The 11163-nt window shown below is 41.3% G+C and overlaps 1 protein-coding gene across 1 annotated transcript in view; it reads left to right on the top strand.

Moving 5' to 3' along the window:
* The first annotated feature begins 2392 nt into the window (after positions 1–2392).
* CUBN (cubilin) overlaps positions 2393–11163 on the top strand; it is a 259194-nt gene continuing 250423 nt past the window's right edge. The window contains exons 1-6 of the mRNA NM_001192575.1: positions 2393–2505; positions 2906–3035; positions 3961–4056; positions 4603–4641; positions 7695–7796; positions 8426–8529. Coding sequence (NP_001179504.1) covers positions 2393–2505; positions 2906–3035; positions 3961–4056; positions 4603–4641; positions 7695–7796; positions 8426–8529 — 584 coding nt within the window. The remainder of the gene's footprint in view (positions 2506–2905; positions 3036–3960; positions 4057–4602; positions 4642–7694; positions 7797–8425; positions 8530–11163) is intronic.

Below are 11163 nucleotides of genomic sequence, written 5' to 3'. Positions count from 1 at the left end.
GCAACTTGCAGCTGTTTTTGCTATTTTTGTTCTTTTGATTGAACAGAATGGGTATAAGACATGTTCCATCTCTCCATAATATCAAGCTGCAGAGCTTATTTAGAGGAGTAATTTTTAAGCTCAGTGGCATTACATACAGCACATACATTCACACTGTTGTGAAACCATCACCACTATCTGTCTCCAGAACTTTTTTTCATCTTTCCAAAGTGAAACTCTGTATCCGTTAAACAATATCTTACCATTCTCCCTACCCCCAGCCCTAGAAACCACCACTCTACTTTCTGTCTCTATGAATCTTACCACTTTAGGTTCTTCATATGAGTGGAATACTTTGGCCACCTCATGCGAAGAGTTGACTCATTGGAAAAGACCCTGATGCTGGGAGGGATTGGGGGCAGGAGGAGAAGGGGACAACAGAGGATGAGATGGCTGGATGGCATCACCGACTCGATGGACATGAGTTTGGGTGAACTCCGGGAGTTGGTGATGGACAGGGAGGCCTGGCATGTTGCCCTTCATGGTGTTGCAAAGAGTCAGACACGACTGAGTGACTGAACTGAACTGAACTGGCTTATTTCACTTAGCATAATGTCTTCAAGACTCATCCACATTGTAGCATGTCAGAGTTTCCTTCCTTTTAAGGACGAATAATATTCCATTATATATATATGTAACACATTCTGTTTTCCATTCAGATCTGTCAGTGAACATTTGGATGGACATTTGGCTTGCTTCCATGTTTTGGCTGTTGTAAATAATGAGCTATTAACACAGTTGTACAAATATCTCTTTGAGTCCCTGTTTTCAATTATTATAGCCAGAAGTAGAATTGCTAGATCATCATTCTAGGGCTTCCCATGGGGTTTTAGTGATAAACCTGCCTACCAATGCAGGAGAAAGAAGAGACTCGGGTTCAGTCCCTGGGTTGGGAAGATCCTCTGGAGGAGGGCATGGCAACCCACTCCAGTATTCTTGCCTGGAGAGGAGCCTGGAAGGCTACAGTTCATAGTGTTGCAAAGAAGTGACTTACAGTACACATGCATGGTCATTCTATGTTTAATTTTTTGAGGAACTGTCATACTGTTTTATAGTGACTATATCATTTTACATTCTCACCAGCAGTATACCAGGGTCCTAATTTTTTCACATTCTTGCCCAATATTTGTTATTTTCTGCTTTTGTGTGATAGTAGCCATCCTGTGAGTGTGAAATGTTATCTCACTATGGTTTTGATTTGTATTCCCCTAGTGATAAATGACACTGAGCCATCTTTTCATGTGCTGTTTGGCCATTTGTGTATCTTTTCCGAAGAAATGTTGATTTTCTTTGCCCATTGTTTAATAGGGTTACTTATTTTGTGCTGTTAAGTTGTGGGATTCTCTGTATTCTGCATATTAACCTCTTAATCATATATATGATTTAAAAAGTTTTCGCATTTTTAAGTTGCCTTTTCATGATCAATAGTGTCTTTTAATATATAAAAGGTTTTCACTTTGAAATAGTCCCACATACCACTTTTTTTTCTCTTTTGTTGTTTCTACTTTTGGCGTCATATCCAAGAAATCATTGTGGAATCCAAAATCATGAAGATTTTCCCCTATGTTTTTTCCTAAGAATGTCATGGTGTTAGCTCTTATATTTAGGTAGGTATTTGATTCATTTGTATTATTTTTTCCTATATAATGTAAAGTCTGGGTCCAACTTCATTCTTTTACATGTGGATATCCAATAGTTCCCAATAGCATTTGTTGAAAGCCAGTCACTTCTTAAGCAAGGAGACTCTTATATTTAGGTAGGTATTTGATTCATTTTGTATTATTTTCTTCTATATAATGTAAAGTCTGGGTCCAACTTCATTCTTTTACATGGGGATATCCAATAGTTCCCAATAGCATTTGTTAAAAACCAGTCACTTCTTAAGCAAGGAGACTCTTATATTTAGGTAGGTATTTGATTCATTTTGTATTATTTTCTTCTACATAATGTAAAGTCTGGGTCCAACTTCATTCTTTTACATGGGGATATCCAATAGTTCCCAATAGCATTTGTTGAAAGCCAGTCACTTCGTAAGCAAGGAGAGTTTTAGTGGATGTTTCCAAAGACATTTGCTACTGTTTCAAAGGTCAGATAGGTAATGATTAAGTTGTGCATCACTTAGAGGTAGATTTTGACCTCTCACAAGTTGAAGAGTATTGAAGATCTAGGATCATTTACATCCCTCAGGAAGAAAAAAATAACGTAGGCTTCCAGGGCAAAGAAGAAAGGACTGAAAAGTGTGGGACAATCCACAGGTCAGAGTACAGCTGCAGGCTTGGTTCTCTGGACTCCCACGCTCGGCCGGGAGAGCAGCCTCCCTGCTTCCTGACGACCCAGGAGGCTGGTGAGGAACATGTCCTCACTTTTTCTTGGGAGTTTGGTTATTTTATTGACGTTTGCTGCATCATACAGTGAAGATGGAGGACTTGCGCTGCAGAGACAAAAAAGAAATATTGACCTCCAACAGTAAGTACACACGTGGGTCATTTCTGCTGATGGACTTGGGTGGCTCCTCATCAGTTTTCACAAATAACCAGATAAGCAAAGGTATAATTTTTCTAAAGAAAAAAGATGATATTAAAAACAAACCAGGAAAAACAGTTGAGTTGATGTATGGAAGTACCTTTTTATACACAAACTCTTCATTTATCCCTTGGCAAATTAGGCAAGGATGCAGTTTACTAGGAGGCATATCCAGGAAATTTGCAAAGAAAGAAATGACAAGTGAGCAGGGAGAATTCAGCTGAGATGACCACAAAGCAAAAGTGTATGCAGTCCATAGTTATTGAGTGAGAAACTTTGTTCTCTAGACTTAAAAAACTGCATGTAATAATTACTGATGCATTCTCTGGCTTGGATTATGTAGGCCTCGAATGACAGCAGAGAGGGGAAACTTGGTGTTTCTTACTGGATCAGCTCAAAACATTGAATTTAGAACTGGATCCCTGGGGAGAATTAAATTAAATGATGAGGATGTCGGCGAGTGTTTCCATCAGGTAATACACTGGAAACATACTGAAGTAGTTTTGTTTATTCATACTGAAAAGGCCTATGTTAATCTGCACTTTCCTGAGCACAGGGAACATGACTGAGGTGAAACAACTCCATGTAGGAAACAATGCCCTGGGGTTAATGATGGGTACGGGACATAGTGCTAGCAGGAGGTGGCTCACTGTGTGGACTTATGTATTCCAGCCCAGAGAGGGTGCAGAGGGTGATACTGAGGCTGCTTCACAAGGGGACCAGGGATGGAGGGGGACCATAGAAAGATGTAGATGCGATCAGTTTATTTTTGCCACAGAACAGAATTGGCCAGTTATCCTATCCTGCTTACTGAATGTTTTCAGTGCTTATTGTTTGTTACGTCATACAGGTCTATTGATCATCATGTTAGGAGCTAGCATTTAGAGTTCATTATGGACTCTGCGCTGTGCTCAGCACTTTATGTGTATTATCTCATCTAACCCTCATGGCTGCCTATGAGGTGGGCTTTATCGCTACCCCATCTGTAAGGGAGATAGAGGAACCCTCCCTACAGCACCTCAGCAATGTATCCAAGGACATACGTTAAATGGCTGAGCCAAGATTTAAAACCCAGTCTCCTTCTAAGTCAGGCCTCTTAAAAAGCATTCTAAACTGTTATTATGGGGAAAAAATGCAAACAGAAAATTCCTTGATACCTTATTACTGAAAGGGTAAATGGAATTATGCCATGGCTATTTTAGTCTGGTGTTTATTATACATGGCATTGTTCTGTTTTTTTTTTTTTTTTTTAATAATAATGGCAAGGCCTTAGGGCTTGAAATAGAATACTACTCAAATTTAAACATTTTATTCTTATATACATAATTTTTTCACTAGCATTCTCTTCCTCCTTCTCTTCTCCCTTTGTTTTCTTCTCCTTTGTTTAAAAAAAATCAGATCCAGAAAAACAAAGATGATATTACAAACTTAAAAAGAACTACAGTCGGTCTGCCTCAAAATATTTCTAATCAAATCCATCAGCTTGATTCCAAGGTAAGTCTGACATCCACATCCTTGGGACAAATGGGTTCTCCTTAATTCAACTTTGTAAGTAATCATTTTGCAGAAGATATACCAATTTTGTATCCTCCTTAAAAATGTAGTGTTATAATTATGGACTTTTTGGTTAAATGACCCAGCCATAATGGAGGAGGTAGAGGTGTGATGGGCAGAGGTTGGAAATCCTGTGACAAGAGCTTGCAGCATAAGTTGGCTCTGCTCACGTTCTGATAGCCACCTCCTTATTGATGAGGTGGTTGGGTCACCATCGCTCAGGAAAATTCCCAGGATCACCATGCACAGACAGTCAATGAATCAACTTATCATTGTGTTGTACTTCTGTTTTTAAAAATATCCATGCAATGGAAGAGAGAAGGAAGGAAGGGAAGCCTGGAGGGGAGAGAAAAGAGGAGGGGAAAGGCAATTAGACAAGGAGCAAACAGATAAAGTGAAGGCACTAGGGAAACAGGTAACAGAGTAACGTGGCACACGACGCGCCTTTGCTCCAGCTAACGGATGTTTTCTCTTCCCAACTGCTAGCTTGCGGATCTTGAGAGAAAACTCCAAAGCTTACAGCAGGTGAGTCCTATAACTACGAGACAGCCAGCATCTTTCACTGAAAATACACTAGAATCGCTGAGGGAGCTGGGATTCTTTTTTTTTTTTTTTAATTTCATTTATTTATTTTGGCTGCGCTGGGTCTTCGTTGCTGCGTGGGCTTTTCTCTAGTTGCGGGGAGCTGGAGGTTCTCTAGTTGTGGTGTGCAGATTTCTCACTTTGATGGCTTCTCTTGTTGCAGAGCTAGGGCTCTAGGGTGTGAGGGCTTCAGAAGTCATGACACATGGGCTTAGCTGCATGTGCCATGGCATGTGGCATGTGGGAATCTTCCTAGACCAGGGATTGAATCTGTGTGTCCTGCTTTGGCAGGCAGATCCTCTACCACTGAGCCACCAGGGAAGTCCAAATAGAGCCAGTATCCTTAAGGTGAATGGATGATCAATATCAAGGGCTTTGCTCTTTGCATAATTTAATTCTTATCACAATCAAAAACAGTTTTTTTATGGGCATGTAGTCCATGGAGTCACTAAGAGTTGGACACGACTGAGCAACTTCACTTTCACTTTTCACTTTCATGCAATGGAGAAGGAAATGGCAACCCCAGTCCGGTGTTCTTGCCTTGAGAATCCCAGGGACGGGGGAGCCTGGTGGGTTACCGTCTATGGGGTCGCACAGAGTTGGACACGACTGAAGTGACTTAGCAGCAGCAGCAGTTGATTTACAATGTTATGTTAGTTTCTGCCATACAGCAAAGTGAATCAGTTGTATGTGTGTATATATACTCTTTTTTAGATTCTTTTCCCATTTAGGCCATTACAGAGTATTGAGTAAAGTTCTCTGTGCTATACAGTAGGTCTTTATTAGCTATCTGTTTTATATATATTAATAACAGTGTGTATATGTCAATCCCAATCTCCCAATTATCCCTACCCATCTTTCCCTCCTGGTAACCATAAGATTGTTTTCTTCATCTGTGAGTCTATTTCTGATTTGTAAGGTCGTTTAATTCTCATCACACATCATGCTTCCCAGGACACATGAGGAAAGTGAGTCTCAGAGAGATGAAGCTCACTGAGCATGTGAAGTCCTCTGACTCTCATTTCAGCTGTCCACGTGCTCTTCCTCTTTGCTATCATTTTTTAAACCATATAATGTCAGGCTAAAGTGTGCTGGAGCTGGTCAGCTAGTGACCACCCAACTTGCTTATTCTGGCATCCACGACTCAGTTTTCAAAGGGCTCACGTTTTCTCTAACATTGAACTTAGAGTCTAGGCTGTATCTCAGAATATTCCAGATCTTCTTAAAAGTATATCTGCTGGTGATTAAATTTGAACAATTTCTTAGAATAAACCATCCATAACTTTACTGCATGCTTGTAATTTTAGACTTCTCATCCCTTTTGTAGGGAGCTGATATTTTTAAGACTTTCAAGGGAGCCATAACCTTCCACACAGAGAAATGCATAGAAATGCATGTTTTAAATTTTGAATAAAAATAAGAGGATTCCAGGTTCAGAGTCCCTGCTCTCATATTCTTGGTCTGTTTTTGATTATTCTTCAAATGTCCTCTACTCTGTTGTTTTAATTTTGGTGGACAAGTTTGCACATTCCTTTTCCTGGCTTTGATAAGAAATTGCCCTTTCTGCCTTTATCTTCTTAGAGAGTAGTTGAATAAATTAAAATGAGCAAGACAAACAGTAGTTCTCAGTCTCCTAGAGTGTTTCTTTATTCCTGCCAAAGGTCAAGAACTGGAGGCCATAGTCCAGTTAGCTGGGACTGGCCTCCCTCTGCCCATCCCCCCAGGAATAGTGTTTAGTAACTCTGGAGTAGAAACACCTCCATGCCTTTGGATGCCTAAAGTCCCATAGTTTCTACTGTCTTTCTCCTGACTGCTCACGACTATTTACTGCTGGGTCCCCATGGGCTTCTGAGCTTTTAATCCCCACCCAGTGTTGTCTTACATGCCAGAAAAACCTCCAGTGAGTTTGTGGTTAATTTTCTTAACAGTGTCCTTTGATGAACAGGACTAATTGTGGTACTGGCACAGAGAGACAGAAAAATGAAAGAAAACAGAGTCCAGAAGGAGACCCCCAAATGTATGGGCACCTGACTTATCACAAAGGTGGAGAGAGAATGGGCTTTGCTCCACATGGTGCTGAGTCAGCTTGCCATTCTCTGCTCTCAGTTTCATCTGCAAACAGAGGGAACAGACTTGATTTTCTCTCCGAGAAAATCAAATATTTTACCAAATATTTTTCAAAAATGTAAAGAATAATTTGCCCCATTTTTATTTTTAAAACCAAGAATTAGACTAACATTAGGTGAAATTAATGGGATAGCTGTCCTTGCATAATCACTTGTCCTCTCTAAAGATGTTTTCTCTGCCCCAAAGGCATTTCAAAGCTTACAAGGTGGGAACTAGTAGCTGATGGAGGGTAGGATTCCCCAGGTTCCAGAGACAAAGGCAGGTCTCTGTGTATGACTCTGGTCTGAAAGCAGTCATGTGAGCACAAGGCTGGAGGGTGTATTTAAGCCTCAGGCCACATTTCCCACAAAGGGTCTTGGAGTGAAAAGAGTTCAGTCGTCTTAACCCAGGGGAGGAGTGTGGGGGCAGCGAAGATGATCATATTTCAAATGCTTATCTGGAGGTATCAAAGAGAAGAACAACAGCAAAGGAACCGGAATTTCCGTTTTATTTTCTTAGTACAATAGGAATTTCCATGTGGCTCCCACACCCACATCTTGACTCTTGCCACCATCATACGTTTGTCAGGTGAACAGTGTTTTTTCAGAGAGCAGAGTGAGAACTCTCACTCCTCACTTTTGCCTCACCCATCCGTGGTTAAATGCACGTTAGTAGTGAACGAATATGGATAGGGCTTGATAATAGTCAACACTTTTCGGTTTCTCAGAAGACAGTTGACAGGAAGAAGCATTTACATAATGGATTTAAAGTCTGGAGGAAGACCCCTCCCTCCCCCCACCAGCCAGGAGTAAAATGTGTTTTGGTGTACACACCTGCTCTAAAACGTGGAAAGTATGACTGTCTCGCTGACCATCCTGTCTTTGTTTCAGACACTGGACAGGAAAGTTTGCAGCAGCAATCCCTGCCAACATGGCGGAACCTGCCTCAACCTCCCCGATTCCTTTTTTTGTATGTGTCCCTCACAGTGGAAGGTGAGTCACCTAATCCTTGGTTAAAAATGATGATGAGTCAGCATCAGTGGTTTGCTTGGAATCCTCCAGACCTATTTAATTCTCCATCCAAAGTTTCTAGGATTCTGTGGTCTCCTGAGTCAGAATGAATGACACCAGGTATGCCAAGATGCGAATAGCGGCCAGCATGATTCTGTCACCATTGAATCCTGAGCCATCTTAAGTGGGGATTTGCTGGACTAGATGCTACATGCTGTTCTGGCCAGCATGAATGGAAATTGCTCAGCATAACTAAATGAATCTTAATGTAGCCTGTGCATTTTCCTGCCCTTTTCTATTAATAATGAAAACATTCCTGACATGCGCATCCAGAAGAAATTAAGTGACTATTCCTAGGCAGAGCTCCACAGTAAGATGAAAAGTAGCCCACATAAGGATTCTTCTCCTGTGACTGGTATGATCTATGAAGAGCTCTTTGGCTCTGTTAGGCCACACCTGAGTTGTAGAAGAAGCGTGGCTAGAGATGAGTTTTAATTTTATCATATTTAGCTTTACTGTCTGTTTGTAAATCCTTGAACATGCTGTGTGACTGTTCACCCAGATGTCTTTGCAACCTGTGGCACCTGACTTCGTGCTTTATCTAAACGCAGGGTCCTCTGTGCTCTGTTGATGTTAATGAATGTGAGATTTACTCAGGGACACCCCTGGGCTGCCAGAATGGAGCCACATGTATAAACACAGCAGGGAGTTACAGGTAACTTTTTTCTTTCCTTTCCCTTTTTTTTTTTTTAACCAATAAACATTTATTTTTCATACTCACAGGTCTGCATATAAGCTATGGTGGCTCCACCTCAGTTTGGTTTGGCCTGTGGGTCTCTTTCTTACACCAGGGCTAGAGGTACCCCAAGCTGTTGGAGGAATGTCCTTCTTAAGTCCAAGGTCAAAAGCCCCCAGAGAGTTGAACAGAAATGTGTAAAATCTCCTAGAGCTATGGCTCCAAACTCGATGTCACTTTTGCCTGCTTGTTGTTGTTTAAATTAGGGTGTGTTTTTGAAGGACTAAGACACCCCCTGGTTAAGAGTATCCAAGGTTAAGTGCCTGTATTACCAGCAAAACTAGCTGTTCTCTAGGGAAGTCACGCGGTGTTTATCTAACATACACAAAGCTGTTTCCTCAGGTGGAGAAAACCTCGTGTGACCTCAACTCTCACCCCATGAAGAAACCTGTTCTCTGTTCTCTCTCTCAGGAAGGAGGCCCCCATGGCTAGTGTAGAGTGAGGATGGCCTGGGGCAAGATAAGGCAGAGGGGTTAGTAGGAATCAAAGCTTGAAGGGATGGCCATGGGAGAGCCTCATGTAGAAGAGGGACAGCCTGCCCCCCTCTCCCCTCCCCCGCCACCCCCACATTCAGTAGCTGAGAGAGCTGATAGATACAGTCAGGACTTCATTCAAGCACTGTGCACAATGTCCACCATAACCAGAGCAGGGTGAACCGAGGTTTTCTTCACGTGGATAATCCTCATTGCCTTTCTTCAATTAGTCATCAGGCCCCTCATCACAATCGTCTCCCTGCTCCCATCCGCCATCTTTTCTGCTGATTGACTGTCACAGGGCTCATCCGCCGCATTCTCCCGCTCAAATCCCGCATCGCCCTCCGCAGGAAAACTTCCCTTCTCTTACAAAGCTGACTTGGACATCACAGTACCTCCACGTTCCCATCAAACTCTAGGAATATTGGTCTGTAAAGTGACACTGACTGATGTACTGTCTTGTTAAGTAATCAAGTCCAAAAACGTATGGCAGATCAATAACAAACTTCGGTTTCTGTAGTTCCTTAAAATCACTTAAAAAAAAAATCTCTAGACATTGTCTTTCCGCATATTTTGGTGGGTCTCCTATATTCTGTGATTATTAAGAGATAAAGAAATGGGTTCTGTTGTGACAGAATCTCTGTGTTTTCTCTCACTGGAATCAAGAGCAGCTATTCACTCTCTTCCAGTATCCCTGCTGTCCTATTCTTCAGTTCCTTTGTAACAACCCATTCTGTCCTTTCCAGCAAAAAAGAGTGCAGGAATTTTGTTTTTGACCTTGTCGTTTATTAGCACACTGTATTCTTAAAGAGCAACCACAATCTTTCTCTTTTATTGTTGTTCCTTTAATTCTTTTACTATGATCTTAAAAGTTTTTCCTCATTGCAAGTTACAAATTTAACTTATTCCGGCTTTTGGTGGATACGTCTTTCAGTTTCAATATCCTGCACATTGTACATCTCTGATGTCAATGAAGTATTACGTTATTAAAGAGCTTTTTGCTCTCCAAACTGTATTTCTCCTTAAGAATCCCCTGATCCCTGTTTTGATAAATACTCAAGCTTGGATCCAGAATGCAAGTCTAATCTTTCAGTACCTGATTTCTATTTATGAGCATTTATTAATGAAAACTGCTGCTTGGAGATAACACTGGCAAATGATTCCTAGCCTGGATCGTTCCCACGTTCCTGACGTCGAGGAATGTCCTGGAGTTAGTTCTCACTCTCTCTCCTTTTATCATCCCTGTCTTCTGGAGTCTTGCAAGCCAGCAAAATAACAAACGTACATCAGGGAGGAAAGATCCATAGATCAAGACAAAATTGTTTTTCCTTCCAGGACAAATTTGCCTTTTTACCCCTGAAAAATGGCAATGAAAAGAAAGGTTTAAAAATTTTTTGTTGTTGTTTGTGTTCTTGACATGGTATGTGGCATCTTAGTACCCCAATCAGAGATCAAACCCATCCTCCCTGCAGTGGAAGCTTGGAGTCTTAACCGCTGGACTGCCAGGGAAGTCATGAAAAGAAAATTTTTAACACAATTATTTCCTGCATGTCAGAGGTTAATTTTTCCAGATAGAAATGAGAAGGAAGGAGGGAGGAAAGGAGGCGGGGAGAGAAAGAGAGAGAGAGAGTGCACACGAGCAAGTGAGTGAGCAAGCGAGAAAGAACAATTTTACTTGTTGAGAGTTGCCTAAATGGCAGATTAAACTTGGTAGAGGAGTACTGAATTATTCTCTCTTGCACCATCCTATCAGAGAAAACCAAGGACTGATTGTGCTGACTCTGGAAATGATTTGGGTTTCTAGTTTCTGCCCGCCACAGGTTCCCTGGAGGACATTAGGGAGCACAGTCTTTAATCTGGTTTCTTCTTGCTGTGGGGATAGTGTGTGAAGCCTCAAGAATTCCAGCTGATTATCTCTGACCTGAATACTCTCATTCAGGCATATGGTGAAGACTTTTTGAAGGAATAAAAGAAAATAGAAATGTGTATATAAGCGTAAGATTAAAAGGTTGTTTTGTGGAATCTATGTGGAATGAAACAGAGCCCTTTGATACTTTCTTGAGTTCTGTTCTTTATGGGA

Source organism: Bos taurus, chromosome 13 (assembly GCF_002263795.3).
Source record: "Bos taurus isolate L1 Dominette 01449 registration number 42190680 breed Hereford chromosome 13, ARS-UCD2.0, whole genome shotgun sequence".
NCBI lineage: Eukaryota > Metazoa > Chordata > Mammalia > Artiodactyla > Bovidae > Bos > Bos taurus.
The sequence above is the reverse complement of the archived record's forward strand: the minus strand, read 5'-3'. Positions and strand labels throughout refer to the sequence as shown.